General features: G+C 46.9%; 6 protein-coding genes across 7 annotated transcripts; 2 read left to right on the top strand and 4 right to left on the bottom strand.

Annotated features, from left to right (window-relative positions):
- Positions 1-342: 342 nt before the first annotated feature.
- LOC6545308 (histone acetyltransferase KAT2A) lies at positions 343-3,257 on the bottom strand. Its single transcript, XM_001972514.3, has 3 exons — positions 1,897-3,257; positions 1,192-1,844; positions 343-1,130 (listed from the first exon to the last, which is right to left on the bottom strand). Exons 1-3 carry the CDS (start codon positions 3,162-3,164, stop codon positions 601-603), a joined length of 2,451 nt encoding a protein of 816 aa, XP_001972550.1. The 5' UTR covers positions 3,165-3,257; the 3' UTR covers positions 343-600.
- A 439-nt stretch (positions 3,258-3,696) lies between these two features.
- Positions 3,697-4,516, top strand: LOC6545309. Its single transcript, XM_001972515.3, has one exon. It carries the CDS (start codon positions 3,807-3,809, stop codon positions 4,449-4,451), a length of 645 nt encoding a protein of 214 aa, XP_001972551.1. The 5' UTR covers positions 3,697-3,806; the 3' UTR covers positions 4,452-4,516.
- On the bottom strand, positions 4,449-5,870 carry LOC6545310 (eukaryotic translation initiation factor 2 subunit 2). Of its 2 annotated transcripts, none has more exons than XM_001972516.3 (3): positions 5,709-5,870; positions 5,100-5,499; positions 4,449-5,040 (listed from the first exon to the last, which is right to left on the bottom strand). In XM_001972516.3, exons 1-3 carry the CDS (start codon positions 5,721-5,723, stop codon positions 4,517-4,519), a joined length of 939 nt encoding a protein of 312 aa, XP_001972552.1. In that variant the 5' UTR covers positions 5,724-5,870; the 3' UTR covers positions 4,449-4,516. The 2 variants fall into 2 exon arrangements, with proteins under 2 accessions (XP_001972552.1, XP_026832231.1); XM_026976430.1 differs by lacking the exon at positions 5,709-5,870 and adding an exon at positions 5,556-5,603.
- Positions 5,871-6,181: 311 nt separating this feature from the next.
- Positions 6,182-9,199, bottom strand: LOC6545311 (phosphoacetylglucosamine mutase). Its single transcript, XM_001972517.3, has 3 exons — positions 8,952-9,199; positions 6,742-8,185; positions 6,182-6,683 (listed from the first exon to the last, which is right to left on the bottom strand). The coding sequence occupies exons 1-3, from the start codon at positions 9,050-9,052 to the stop codon at positions 6,585-6,587; spliced, it is 1,644 nt and encodes a 547-aa protein (XP_001972553.1). The 5' UTR covers positions 9,053-9,199; the 3' UTR covers positions 6,182-6,584.
- Positions 9,200-9,527: 328 nt separating this feature from the next.
- On the bottom strand, positions 9,528-12,917 carry LOC6545312 (melanotransferrin). The gene is made up of 7 exons (XM_001972518.3): positions 12,733-12,917; positions 12,226-12,653; positions 11,976-12,109; positions 11,751-11,911; positions 11,214-11,692; positions 10,986-11,150; positions 9,528-10,919 (listed from the first exon to the last, which is right to left on the bottom strand). Exons 1-7 carry the CDS (start codon positions 12,791-12,793, stop codon positions 9,861-9,863), a joined length of 2,487 nt encoding a protein of 828 aa, XP_001972554.1. The 5' UTR covers positions 12,794-12,917; the 3' UTR covers positions 9,528-9,860.
- Positions 12,918-13,163: 246 nt separating this feature from the next.
- On the top strand, positions 13,164-13,628 carry LOC6545313. The gene is made up of 2 exons (XM_001972519.3): positions 13,164-13,256; positions 13,316-13,628. The coding sequence occupies exon 2, from the start codon at positions 13,320-13,322 to the stop codon at positions 13,494-13,496; it is 177 nt and encodes a 58-aa protein (XP_001972555.1). The 5' UTR covers positions 13,164-13,256; positions 13,316-13,319; the 3' UTR covers positions 13,497-13,628.
- Positions 13,629-13,642: the final 14 nt, after the last annotated feature.

Below are 13,642 nucleotides of genomic sequence, written 5' to 3' on the forward strand. Positions count from 1 at the left end.
TTCCATTGTACCATCGGCATATTCGCGATACATTCTTTGCCACATCCGACGCACTTAACCAGGAAACAGATTTGGAGCCTCGGAGCCGCCTTTGTACAATGACATAGAGATTCGATTTAACGCCCGCCCCTAAGATTAAATACGGTATAATTTTATAACTGAAATCATTAAGCAAATGTTTACTAAACCAAACGAAAGCAAAGAGAAATCCTAACTTTAAAAGCATGCAAAACAATGAATGTAGGAAATCAAAAGTGAAATAAACAGTTAAGACAAATCGTAGTGGTTACACATCATTTCTGAAGGGTTCGTTAATGAGTTTCCCTACAACATTATGGCAAATTAGTAGATAGATAGATCTGATTTATTCTTCCCAATGAAATCGCGTGTCCGTCTAAGAGAACAAGACGGATACTACGCTTAACCTACATATGTATAATATATATAATTATATATATAATATACATATATATATATATAACTATCCGCGTTTGTCTTTTGCTGCAGAGAATTCTAGAAATAAATAGAAGTAATATTCTCTGTTCGTTAGATTAATTATTCGCATTTATACAGGGCTCCTCAGTCCTCAGAATCACTGCATCATTTGTCCCACAGGCCCAGCTCGCGCATTTTGGTCTGGAAGTAGCGCTCCAGGGAGTTGGCACACCGATAATACTCAGTGTCGGGCGAGTTGTAGAACCGACAGTTGGAGAAGATGCGGGCCATGTCCGCCATGAACAGGCGGCGCGTTTGGTAGTATCCCTTCTTCAGGCGTTCTCCCATGGTCTTCAGGTCCATCGGGTACTTGATATGATCGTAGTAGTCCGGAACTTCCGCAGCGGTCACCGGGCGCAGGAAGGGCCAGGCGCTGGTGTGTTGGCGCACGGACTGCAGCACAGATGCAAAGGACGTGGCCAGCTTCTCTGGATCGGAGGATTCCTCGAGGGGTCGCGATGACCGTGCCGGGCGAATTTGCTGCTTCCAACCGATCTCTCGCAGGCCAGGAATCGATTCCACGGGAATGGAGAGCAGGCCTTCCTTGAAGCAAGTCAAGCCGGGCCTGACTTTCTGCACCTCGTTGTGGCGTTGGGCGATTAGCTCCTTCAGAATCTCGCTCTGTTTGCGAATCACTGCAAGAAAGAAATTGAGTGTAAAATTTGGCCACGACTCCTTATTGGTTCATTGACTAACCAGCTATGAACTGTGTGTTCACAATGCTTGGATGTAACTCGCAGTGCATCAGAGTGGCACTATCGTACTCCTTGATATAGCCCGCATAAACTGGTCGCGCCAACTTGATATCCTTGGAGAAACCCTGTTTCTTGAAGTACCCGATGGCATCGCAATCGGCGAATGTGAGCAGATGCTTGATGCCTCTCTGTATGCTGTAATCCTTCAAGTGGTTCATCAAGTGCGTTCCATAGCCCTTCACTTGTTCCGACATGGTGACCGCACAAAAAACGATCTCGGTGAAACCCTGCGACGGGAATGGGCGGAAACAGATGCCGCCAATGGGCTGGTTTTCCTTGATGAGCGCCAGGGTTTTGTGCTTGGTGTCAAAAACCAACTGGCTGATGTACTCGCGTGGCATCTCGGGTAGCTGATAGGCAAATACGAGCTGCAGGCCCAGTAGCCACAAAACAGTCTGCTTGTCCACCGGCTTAGTCAGTGAATTGCCCACCACATGGAACTCAATGGCACGCTTCTGCTCCTCCGCCTTCACGTTCTCATCGCGCGACACATTTACCGGGAAGAGTATCTCCGCCTTGTTGGTGGTCTTCGACTCTGACACCGATTTCATGGCGTGCATCACTACATCCGTGGGCAGGTCATCCAAGTTCTCACTGCGGCAGCACGATTAGTACAAGTATTTGAAGAATAAAAACGTTTACCAACCTGCTTGATCGATCTGTGGGCTCCTTTTTGATTCTCTTTTGGAGCGGTTCACCCACACTGGCCCTCTTATTGCCACCGATGCTTGCTACACTAGCACCAATGGGTACAGTTGCCACCTCCTGATGACGCTTTCTCTGCTGGATGACAAAGGAATTTGGCGGGCGGTAGCTGGGATCCCAAATGGGCGAATCATCCTTGAGCAATTCGGCGCGAAGGGTTTCCAGGAACTTGGGCATCTGCGTGATGATCGAACGCTTGTCCTCGGGAAAGCGATCCCGCTCGGAGATGCACTTCTTCTTGAGCTGCTGCGACATGCACTGGAAAACAGTGCGCAGGAGCGTTCGTCCAAAGACTAGGGACGTTTCAAATTGGCGAAGGGAGTTACAAAAGGCGGGCACGTGACAGAAGACCAACCACCTAGTGTAGTTGATTTTGTAGTTAGAGGCATCCTCGTGGGTGAGATCTCCCCTTCTTGTCGACGGCGATTCAAAGTTGTAGTGATTCAGAAAGTTCAAGAACGTCTTGGCCACCTCGGTCATGGTTTGGAGTTCCGGCGTAGTGAGGTGATTGTACTTGTAGAAGACCAGCGACAGCACAGCCTTAGTGATGCAGGGCGCCTCAAATGGCGGATCACCGAGAGGACCCCGGATGACCGCCTGCTGGCGCGTGAGGACGCACTGGCGCAGCAAACGGAAGAGATACAGGTACACCTTCTTGGTGTCATCGTCCTCGACGCGCTGCATGGACATGAATAGGTTCTCCATGTCTATGATGGCGCCCAATAACTCGTCCATGCTGGAACTGGATATGTTGTCCAGATGGGCTATGTGCGACCTCAGTGAATGCCGACAGCTGGCGTTGCGGCACTCCTCGTTGAACTCCGGACAGTAGGAAGATTCCACGTCACGGTGGCGATTTTCCTGCGGTGTTTTCCATCCGGTGCAGCGGCATCCTTCCGACTGGCAGGCGGAATACATCGACAGTTTGGCCAATTTCTGTGGCACGGGCAGATTGAAGACCTTCAGCTTTCGCTGCTGGATCCGCTGCAGGCTGTTCTGCCGCGTACCCTCCGCCGGCGCACTGCCTGCTCCGCCCGCAGTTCCTCCGTGTCCTGGATTCTGGGCGGCGCCAGCGTTGCCAGCGGCTCCAGATGCACCAGAAGATGCTGCGCCATTCGCTCCCTGCTGCTGCTGTTGCGCCGCAGCGTTGCCCGTGTTGTTACCATCGATTGGTTGACTTTTTAGCGTTATGGATGGACCACCAGACATTCCAAGATCAGCAGTTTGTGCACAAAGTGTACTTTTTCACAAATTTCACAAGCGATACAACGAGCCTGCCCACTTGCTACGCACAAGACTGGGCTGCCAACCTGGCGTTTTGTGCAAATACATTTCCCTTTGTGGTGAAATAATGGTTTGATATATATATTTTATTAACGATTTTACGTTTGTGCATATAGTCTTTACCTTTTTTTTTATCTGCGAGCAACAACTTTTAATTTAATAAGTACAAACTTACAGGGGCGTAGTCAAAAAAACTTGAAATTTATAAAGGGGGTCCAATGTAAAATATTTTGCGGTACTGCAAATGAATGTGACCGTATTTCTTACTAATAATACAATTTTGTAACAATAGAATTTCGCACTTTAATTCGAAATGTATAAAATATTTATACTGCTTTATTAATATTTATAGCAAAATAACAAGTCAACTCAAGTCAAACCCATGAGCGCGATAACGATAAGAAATGTATGTATTTTCATAGGCCAAATGGGTAAACCCCATTTTGACCCCGAAATAGAATGTTGCCTACGCCCATGCGCCCAACTGTTTTTGTTTGGCGCTAATGCAAAATGCTGATGCACTGCAATCTAGTAATCCCTTTTGAAATTGCAGACTAAGCTAATATAATGGATTTCAATCAGACTTTCGAGGACATTGAAAGCCAGCTGGATAACTTCGTGATACGCAAGAAGCATCAAAGTGAAAAGTCAGCGGGAAAGTGTGGTCCGGAGGTCCACGACAACGTGCCACTGACCATATCCCAGATCCTGCGAGTAACTCAGGATGCGGATAGTGAAAATGTATTCATAACAGACGATGTGCATCCGATTCACTTTTACACCTGCATCGTATACGCCTTTGTGACTGGCAATGGAACCCACAACGAGTCGTTCATGAAGTACATGATAGACGATGGCACCGGCTCCCTGGAGGCCAGCATCAGCAAGAACCCATATAACGGACGAATCATCTCCAGCCTGTACAGTGAAGCCACCTCGCTGGCCTCCAGCGCCACCTACAATAGCATTGCCCTCAGCATGATGCGGCTGCTGCAGGCCTCCATGGAGTACATAGACCCAACGCGCATTTCGAGGGGCCACAGTCTGTTCCTGCGCGGTCGTCCGAACAAGTACCGGGGTAAGATCGGCCTGGACACCTTTTCGTTCTGCATAGACAGCGGCAGATCCCGGGAAATGGAAATTGGCTTCGTGGACTACTTAACCGACTGGCACCAAAGGTACAAAACGACACAGCGTACAACACAGAAATAGTATTGGGTTTTTTGTATTGAAATTTTACTGGTAATAAAAGTTCAAAAAGTTTAAATAAGGAGAATTTAGGTTGTTTTTGCTCGAATGGCGGCACGTTTGCCGGTGACAGCCTGGAAACCTGACTTGATGCTGGCCACCGAGCAGCGGGAGCCACAGGATTCGCACTGCAGGAAGAAGAGTCGCGTGTCCTTCTGCAATATCGTCTCCGGGGAGCGGCAGGTGTGACAGGTGACGTACTCCTTGATGTAGCGACGCAGCACATTCTCGATCTGTTTGGGCTGGAAACGGCCCTTGATGATCAGCTGCTGGTTGCCGTCCATGGAGCCGCTGGTACCCAACTCGGCCAGCAGGAAGTCGAGCAGATGCTTGGGCAGGCGATGCAGCGTTTTCGCAATGTCCATGAAGTTGGCAAAGGAGGTCTTCTTGGTTCCCACGCGCAGTACCTGCGGCGGACGCATCACGAACTTTGGCTTGCGACCGGCGGCCATGTCCGGATTTTTGTCCAGAATGATTTCGAAGACCCGCTTCAGCAACTCGTCGTATGTGTAATCGCGATCGGAGCCAAACCAGGTCGAGCTATTATCCTCAACTGGAAAATAAATAATTCGTTATTGAAACGTTCAAAACATATGCTGGTGGACACCGTACCATTCTCCTTGTCTTCGCTCCTGTCGTCGTCCCCTTTGTCTGCGAACAGCTCGTCCAGTTCCTTCTTCTTGCTCTTCTTCTTCTTTTTGGCCATCGAGAAGTCCATGTCTAGGTTTATCTCCTCCTCCTCGGGCTCCTCGGTAGCGGCCACATCATCGCCGCCGAAGCTGGGGATCGCTGCCTCGATCTCGTCCATGTTGAAGGGCTTCTTCTTCTTTTTCTTCTTCTTGCCGAAACTCTCCAGATCTAGATTATCCTCCTCGGCGGCGGCACCTCCTTCCGCCGATGCCTCATCCTGGGGATCCTCCTTTTTGGTGTCATCCTCCAGGCCCAATGCCGCGTCCAGATCGAAGGTGGTCTTCTTCTTCTTCTTCTTTTTCAACAAAGTGGGATCAAAACCCTGTGAAAATCATTGAAATTTCGGTATGGTTTAAATCCGGATCAAGCAAACATAACCTCATTGTTCGCCCAGTTCTCATACACAAACATGTAAATACACATGCACACGCACACACACATACACAAGGGCGCACATGTACGCACATATGCGAATTTTCCAGGCAAGTTTTCATAATTTTAAGCACACAATCCGGTGTTCCTGGAACTTACGTCTTCCGCGTCCATTGTGTTTGGGCTTTTAGAATACTAGTTGACTGGAAATTAATTTTGTTTTAACTTAAAAACTGCAATTGCATCAGCCAAAGTGACAGCACGGCAATCAGATAGTGTGACCGGCTGAGTTAAAGAAAAGAAAACCATCCGGCAACTAATATATACATTTAATACCAATTGCAAATATACCGAATTTACATTATTCAACCTCACACTATGCATCTTCACTACCAAGCGTCAGGTGGCGTTTTTCAATTCTGTTAGCTTAACGGAAAAACAACCTGTAGCAACATTTATTTGAATGTTAAGTTAAAAGGTAAAAATAAGCAATTTAATTAATTTATTTAATCCTTATTTACAAAGCCAAGCTAAGTTTGTAGTCATAAATATATGCGATGTGTTTACTTTTCGTTAAATTGTGTTAAATGGAAATGGATTTATATTCCCCCTAAAATGAAATTCTTAAGAAGTTTGTTTAAAAAATATTTTATAGAAAATAGCAATACAAAATTGATTAGGGTCATTAATCTCTATTATGGATTCTTTAATAATTTCAATAGTTACCGCTAATAGCTCAACAAAAAATTAACGTATCGAGTCCATTTTTCCATAAAGCTCTTCATTTCTGATTAGCAAAGTGCACAACTAGTACATAAAATAAGAGCTCCCATAACGTATAAGTAATAGAACTTTATAAATAGGGGTAAAACACGTCATTTTTAGAACACACAAGACAGTGAACAGTTGCAGTATAAATGCGTTTGAGAATTAAGACTTTTAAGTTATTGAGCACCTTAGAGTAAAGAGATTTATTGCTCCATATAGGACCTGTGTCAATTGTCGATTCCCTTGAGGTTGGTTCGTTATTCCGCTTTAGAGGTGGGCACTGTTGGGCTTCGTCAGTTCCGGACCAACTCCTCCGGCCAGTTTCTGCACCAGCAGACCCACTTCGTAGGCAAGATCATCGGTATCCTGTCGTAAAAACCATACTGAGTGTTGTTCTATTGTTTAGTAAACTTTTAGGGATTACCTCTTTGGTGGCTGCTTCGGCGTAGACGCGCACCACATCCTCGGTTCCGGAGGGGCGAACGAAGGAGCGACCCCGCTTGTAGTTGGCCACCACCTTGGTGATCTCCGACTGCAGACCCTCGGGCTTCACGCACACTCGCTCCGCATCCGTCGTCTCGATGACGTTTCGGTCCTGCACCTTCACCTTCAGCTGTCGGTTGGGCAGGTCGTTGTACGATGAGATCCAGTCCTGGACGTCCCAGCCCTTGTGGTTCAGGATAGTTTCCACCAGCAGCATATCGGATATGGCATCTCCCACGGTCTCGTTGATCAGATCGATTAGCAGCAACAAAGTCTTGGCACTTTCCTTCGTTTCGGCAGCTTGGGCAATCGTCGCCTTAGCATTGTCACTGAACACAATCGTTCCATGACCATTCGCCTCGAAGTAAACACCAATATCGTACTCCAAGGCCTTGTGGTGCAGGTGTTTCACGCCCGTGGGAACGCACGAGACGGGGAACTTTAGTTTGTCCACTATGTAGTCCGTAGATGCACCATTGGCATAGGCGGTTTGCACCAAACCCAGCCTTAAGTTGATCTCGGATTGTGTGACCAGTTCCATGAGGTAGCCGGCGACCAAAGTGGCTATGCGATCGCCATCAAGCAGTTGGAACTCGCCCTTGTCGTCGGTAAAGAAGTACACCACCCGATCGGCATCTCCATCCACGCTGACGCATCTCGTGAAGGGCTCCACCTCGGGCATGGACTTCGGCGGCCTTTGCTGCACCTTCACGTAGTCGGCGCCGCAGTCCTCGTTGATTTTGCCGACACCAATGCCCTGGTTGATGACCGTCACGTTCAGGGAGCCCTTCATGCGCTTGATGAACTGCAGCATTTTGCGGGCACCCACGCCATTGGCACCATCGTAAATGATGCTGTTGCGATAGTTGCCGTTCTCCAGGCGTCCGTTGCGCAGCAGTTCGAAGGCCTTGATCAGCTTCTCGTAGTAACCCTCCTCGGTTGGCTTGCCATAGGCCTCCTTGGTATTCGCCGCCACAACGAAGTAGTGCAGCATGGGTGTGGTCACAATGCCGTACTCCTTGACGTTTCCCTTCAGTGCAATCACGCCATCGGCCACCGCCTTCAGCAGTCTTGGGCTGTGGTATCTGTTGTCCATGCCCACAAACACCTGGGAACTGGTCGTCACATCGATGTTGTTGTCCTTTATGATCTTGGCCACCTGCTGCTCCAGTTCCTGGTCGCTGACGTTGACCAGATCGGTGGCTATCGCCTCCCAGCTGGCCTCCAACATCTCGCCCTTGGGATCGACCAGCTTCACTCCGTTGTCTGGCTCCGGATTGTGCGATGCCGTGATCATCACGCCGATGACGGAGCCTCCACGATACCGGGAGCGCAGGGTGGCCAGAACGCCCATGCGGAACATCACGCTGTCCAGGAACTCAGCCCTGAAAAGGAACGCAGTTATTACATTTGGTTTATATATGTAGATGCAAATGTATCTTTTAGGAGGCATATTACAGGGTTTTGGGTATGCGGAGTTTGTATATTTATGTGTTTATCATCACTTTAACTATGTATCTATTGCTATCGCTGGATTGATAAGCCTATAGAAACACAGTATTGCTCATTTTAGTTGCAATTGCTTTTATCAGTAGGTGTGTCATGCAAACGTTGTTATCTGGCTGTATGGTGGTTAGAAAATAAGGCACAGAAACCACAAACTTTACATACAAATATTTGGTTGGTTCTTTTTCAGAAATTGCTATTTCTTAGATCTGTAAATTCTTCATATATCTACTTCGAGCTACCTTCAAAAACATGCAATTATTTAGCTTTAAAAATGGTATTTCCACATTACATGTATTATATTTGTATATTAAACTTAAAGGAGTTAGTCTTATTTAGACCTGTAACTTGCAACTTGCACTTGTGGCACTAGTGCGCTGACCCCGACTGTGCGTCAGTATGTATGCGCCCATGCACATGCACGCACATACATGCAAGGCGGCGAAAGAAGGGCATGTCCATTGATAAAAGGTGAAGAATGTCTAAAAATAAACGCCCAAATCCCGAACCACGGCCCTTGCAATTGCCCATCTATCAGAAAACAAACAATCACTGTATGCTAATCAAATGCGCCAACGTGTGCAGCGTGTGGGTGTGTTAGCATAATGATTATTAGCGCAAAGATCGTTAAGGGAGGCAACTCACTTGCCGCGAAAGCCAGCTGTTCCGTATTGGATGGTCTCCTTGGAGGTCTTTGGGTACATCTCGCGGGCGAACGCGTACACGGTGCGCAGATTAATGGACATCTTGCGATACTCGAGGGTGGTGCCACTGGTCCAGAGCAAGGTGAAAGGTTCCGTCCGGTTTTTCCGGATTTTCGAAATTTACCAATTCCACAGATGTGTGCTGGTGGGTGTGACCGTCGGTTCGCGGCACCGTTACACCCTGCTAAGCGCATCGCTCCTGCTGCCGTACGGTCACACTGTGCTGAGCCGTGCAATTATGTTATTTTCTTTAATTTCAATAGTTTTACTAACTTCATTTCCATTACAGAGAACGAACTCTGTAATGGTTAAATTTAACATTTAGCAGCGAATATTTCAAAGCAGCTTTGTTCTAAAGTAATGTCAGCGTAATACCAATTCGAATTTGGCGGCAATAATTGCGGTCAAGATAATAGGATTCCTTGAATGGATATACATGGCTTAAACATAATATTTTATATATAAAATAAAAATACCTATGTGAAATACACTCTGAATTCAAAATAGGTCCAATAACTCCTTTTTTACATTATTTTATTTGTATACTTATATAAGCGGTTGTAAAGGATTCGGCTTACATCTCGTACATAGGTACATTTTTTGGACGGACTTAGTTGCTACGTACACAAACAAACACTATAATAAGGCACAGGCACTTTATAAATTAAATATTAGCCTTCTTTAGTTTTTTTCGGCTAGAGAAAATCTAGTTTGAGTTTCATTTTCGGACGGAAGGGATCTCGATCCAAATCTAATCATATTTGGAATGTAAAAATATTGATATGTTTCTCTTTGTGCTAGAGATGCTTGTACAATTCTGAAATCTATGTAAGTAAGGGAGTTTAGTGAATTAGAGCATTGCAACCAGAGAGCCCACGAGAAGCAGACCCATGGATAATGCCACCTGGGAGGCACCTGAATAGCAATCGGTGATGCGGCGAGCGCGCATGAAATCGCTGCCCAAGTAGGCATCGTATCTGCGCTTATTGGGCGGAATGACTTGCAACTGCCGCGTGGCGTCCTGGAAGATCAGATCGTAGTGTCCGATGGGCGAGGAGAACATGCTAAAACTGAAGGCGTCCACTTCCTTTCGACCGTACAGCTGTTGGGCATAGGTCAGCAGGTTGATGTAGGCATTCATCTGGGTCTCATTGTAGTTGACACCGCCGCGAGTCACCACGGCATTGGCTTTAACCTTTCCCAGGTTGCAGCGCTTGTACTCCTGGATCTCGGCACGAGTGCCATCCGTGCAGAGGAGCTCGAAGTCATCGTTTAGAGCATTCCTAGCCCACCATTCCTTGCGCTTTCCGCCAGTGCTCTCCATCACCGTGGTGTGCTTCATGAAGGCCACGTGACCGCCGCCCTCGACGAGGCAACGGAAGGCACCCGTATGTCCATAGTAATCTTCCGAGGCATCGCGACGACAGTATCGGTAGCTAGTTCCGTGACACAGATCGCACATGCTGTCGTAGGGCACTCCTGTGTTGTACTCATTGCTAATGGCACCCGGCACACACGACTTTGTAAAGTACTCGGCGGCAGCTCGAACCGAATCGCAACCGTAGGGACGTATCCATCCATTTGAGATGAAATGCGCCATCGGATAGGTCCATCCAGCGGCGGTATTAATGCCCGTGTGGCAGGTATTCTTGCCCTTCAGGTAAGTTAGCTCCGTATCGGGATCATCCTCCTTGGCCACAGCCACCACATAATACTCCGGCTCGCCCAGGTTGTACACCTCCGACATGAAGGGAATCAGGTCGTAGTTCAAACCGCCAGTGTAGACATCTCCGGCATCGAAAACAGAGATGTCTGCCTTGCCCGCTTCGATGAACTGCATGCAGTTTATGTGCGAGTGCATTTTCTTGCAGATGAGTTCCGGTTTCAGAAGGTGAGCTTTCAGGGCAGTCTAAGAGGATTTTATAAAGGTTCAATTAGTTGACCTTGATGACTACAAATTCAAGCTTCAACTCACCCTCATTTTAATGCACTTATCGAGCTCATTCTCCGAAGTCACGCAGAGCGTCATCGCTGAAACTGGACACTCACGGATGCCGTAGATGAAGTTAATGGCAGGGCCTAGGTACTTGGTAAACGACTGATCATCTTCAGGAATGACGGTTAGAGCACGGCTTGAATCCTGTAATAGAACAATTGAATGTAGAATATGTAATTCAGATCACGGGAGATATCATCCACATACCTGGAACAGCAAATTTGGCTTGCCATATCGTTTCGACTCAAAGATGCGGAACTTCTCATAGAGAATGGAAGTGTTGGTGCCATCCTGCTGGTTTCTTTCCTCCGAAAAACTGCTGTCCAATCGTTCGCTGCGATACTGGTCGTATTGATTCTGCGTTCTGTAGGGATCGTTATTGTCGTACTGCCCGTAGCCGTTCTGGTCGTTAAAGCTGTTGCGGTTGCTTTGCTCGTTGTAGTTGTTGCGGCTGTTGAAGCCTTGTCCTCCCAACCTACTCTGATCATCCCGGGTGCCATCGGAGTACAACTCGCCGATGCGCTTCAAGAACTGCTGATATTGCTTTCGATCGCTGAAGCTGCGAGCTGAAGATGTGACAATGGCATCGGCGGGAACTTGACCCCAATTACACTGACGATAATCGTTGATGGAGGCCCGACGACCATCACGACAGAGCAGCTCAAAAGTGTCGGGTGATATGTTCTCTAAAAATGCAGCTTAGTTCAGTAATGGGTTTTCAGAAGGCTGACACTGGTGACTCACTGAATTCGGTGGTTTGCAGCATTTCATTTACTGTCGAATGGCGCAAAAAGGCCACATCTCCCTTTTCCAGCAGACATTTGAAGGCTCCTTCGTAGCCAAAGTAGGGATCTGCAGACGAGCAACGTCCTCCGGGGATCTTTCCAGTGCACAGTGTACAAAGCCTGGTTTGGAAGATGGTTTGTTGTTAGATAAAGTGCGGGAAATAGGGCTTTCAATATTCATTACTTATCAGAGTTGTCGCCAATGGGGTTGTATTTGTCGGATAGCGAGTATACAGCACACGAATTATTGAAATAGCTGGCGGCCGTTTTCACCTGATTGTTACAGTCCACTACTTCCATGCCTCCCTCCCGTTGGAGCTGCAAAATGATTCATTTTGGTTGTTAGACATGGTACTACAAATCTCAATGCTTTAGATACTTTGGTAATTTTTAATTATTTAGGTTATTTATTTAAGAAGGAGTGCAATTCTCACCGTGTGAATGGGCACAATCCAACCGGCCAAGCTGCCCACCCAGGGGAAGCAGACCCTCTTGTTGCGCATGTCGCGCAGATTATTCAAGTCAGGTAGGGATCCCTTCTTGATGACGGCCACGGATTGATAGTCCGCAAAGCCTCCCTCCAGCTTCTCCTGCATGATGGGTATCAGGGAGTTGTACCGTCCGGCAGTGAACACATCTCCCGCATCCAGCGTGGTGATGTGCGCCTTCTCGCGATCGATGTGGTGGATGCACTCATCCGCACTGTAGGCCATGAAGCAGGTGAGATTGAGGAACACCTCGTCGAAAAGGGCTCGATCCCGTTCGATGGCCACCGTCAGGTTCTGGCATTTGTACTGCTCCTCCTGGCTCTTGGTGCACCACACCATCCGTGTGGTCTTGTGCTCATCGTAGTGATGTTGTGCTGTAAAATCGTGGTTTACATTCATCGCCCAACCAACGCCCTAGAAATCGGCGATTCTCGCTTTCCTGCCGCAACTTACCGTTGGCGAGCGTAAAACATAAAGCGCCGACTAGAGCCGCAAAAACGAGGCTTCTAGCCATATTCGGGATATAAGTAATAATAATATCGACTAAAAAGATCTACAAAACAATTACTCAAACAAAACACCACACCCAAGCCCAGCTTAAGAAAGCCAGTGTTACCAGAGCGGGGGAGGAATAACAAGCGAATAACTTCAAAAAATACCAACAGTTACCTACAGTGGGGATTGGCTAGGTGAGATTTAAACAACGAACATACATTTAAGATATTTATATTTTACATCCTTAAATTAAGCTTGGAAGCTGTTATCTTATTTTAAACTTCTACTCTTCTCAAGTTTTCCCAAAAAATATTTAATTCAAAGGAAAACAATTATTTTTTATTGAAAACTATCCTGAAACACACCTGCTTTTAATATTGTACCTTTATAGTCTAGTTATGGTATTACTGTATTTTACCATAAGCACAGCACTGTAGTGTGACCATTCCTTTGGCGTTTTCTAGCATCTTACGAACAACCAGGTGTTTTGTGTTTTATAATAACAAACCGAGCAATCAGTTAAAACATTCAATTTAATCAGCTAAATGGCAGTTCTGCGTGGATGGAGATTCGTCGGCTTCGTGTCCTGCATCATTGGCGCCGTGGGCCTGACGCTATACCCTGTGATTGTGGACCCGATGCTGAACACCGATAAATACAAAACCCTGCAGGAATACAGCAAGATTAAGCGAGATGAACTGCAGCACATAAAAAGGCAGTAGAACCCCCAATTATGTTACACTTAAGCACACTTAAGAGCCCAAATATGTGTATTCTAGTTCACTCGATAAAGAGCTGCAATGTACATATTCCTATTTAAATACAAGCTACTTGACCTCTGACAGCATGAACTCTATAAGTTAGATTG

This window comes from Drosophila erecta, unplaced genomic scaffold, assembly GCF_003286155.1.
Source record: "Drosophila erecta strain 14021-0224.00,06,07 unplaced genomic scaffold, DereRS2 tig00000021-arrow-pilon, whole genome shotgun sequence".
NCBI classification, from domain to species: domain Eukaryota; kingdom Metazoa; phylum Arthropoda; class Insecta; order Diptera; family Drosophilidae; genus Drosophila; species Drosophila erecta.

What these genes read in the sequence shown, in the direction of transcription:
- LOC6545308 (XM_001972514.3), bottom strand. Translation starts at nt 3,164, where the DNA reads ATGTCTGGTGGTCCATCCATAACGCTAAAAAGTCAACCAATCGATGGT. An exon ending in CCCACAGATCGATCAAGCAG is followed by an intron (nt 1,845 to 1,896) that starts GTTGGTAAACGT and finishes GTGCTGCCGCAG; the next exon opens with TGAGAACTTGGATGACCTGC. An exon ending in GAACACACAGTTCATAGCTG is followed by an intron (nt 1,131 to 1,191) that starts GTTAGTCAATGA and finishes TCTTTCTTGCAG; the next exon opens with TGATTCGCAAACAGAGCGAG.
- LOC6545309 (XM_001972515.3), top strand. Translation starts at nt 3,807, where the DNA reads ATGGATTTCAATCAGACTTTCGAGGACATTGAAAGCCAGCTGGATAAC.
- LOC6545310 (XM_026976430.1), bottom strand. Translation starts at nt 5,600, where the DNA reads ATGTGTATTTACATGTTTGTGTATGAGAACTGGGCGAACAATGAG. An exon ending in AGAACTGGGCGAACAATGAG is followed by an intron (nt 5,500 to 5,555) that starts GTTATGTTTGCT and finishes TGATTTTCACAG; the next exon opens with GGTTTTGATCCCACTTTGTT. An exon ending in GAGCGAAGACAAGGAGAATG is followed by an intron (nt 5,041 to 5,099) that starts GTACGGTGTCCA and finishes TTTATTTTCCAG; the next exon opens with TTGAGGATAATAGCTCGACC.
- LOC6545311 (XM_001972517.3), bottom strand. Translation starts at nt 9,052, where the DNA reads ATGTCCATTAATCTGCGCACCGTGTACGCGTTCGCCCGCGAGATGTAC. An exon ending in ACAGCTGGCTTTCGCGGCAA is followed by an intron (nt 8,186 to 8,951) that starts GTGAGTTGCCTC and finishes GTTCCTTTTCAG; the next exon opens with GGCTGAGTTCCTGGACAGCG. An exon ending in CCGAAGCAGCCACCAAAGAG is followed by an intron (nt 6,684 to 6,741) that starts GTAATCCCTAAA and finishes TTTTTACGACAG; the next exon opens with GATACCGATGATCTTGCCTA.
- LOC6545312 (XM_001972518.3), bottom strand. Translation starts at nt 12,793, where the DNA reads ATGGCTAGAAGCCTCGTTTTTGCGGCTCTAGTCGGCGCTTTATGTTTT. An exon ending in ATGTTTTACGCTCGCCAACG is followed by an intron (nt 12,654 to 12,732) that starts GTAAGTTGCGGC and finishes ACGATTTTACAG; the next exon opens with CACAACATCACTACGATGAG. An exon ending in GCTGCAAACCACCGAATTCA is followed by an intron (nt 11,693 to 11,750) that starts GTGAGTCACCAG and finishes CTGCATTTTTAG; the next exon opens with AGAACATATCACCCGACACT.
- LOC6545313 (XM_001972519.3), top strand. Translation starts at nt 13,320, where the DNA reads ATGGCAGTTCTGCGTGGATGGAGATTCGTCGGCTTCGTGTCCTGCATC.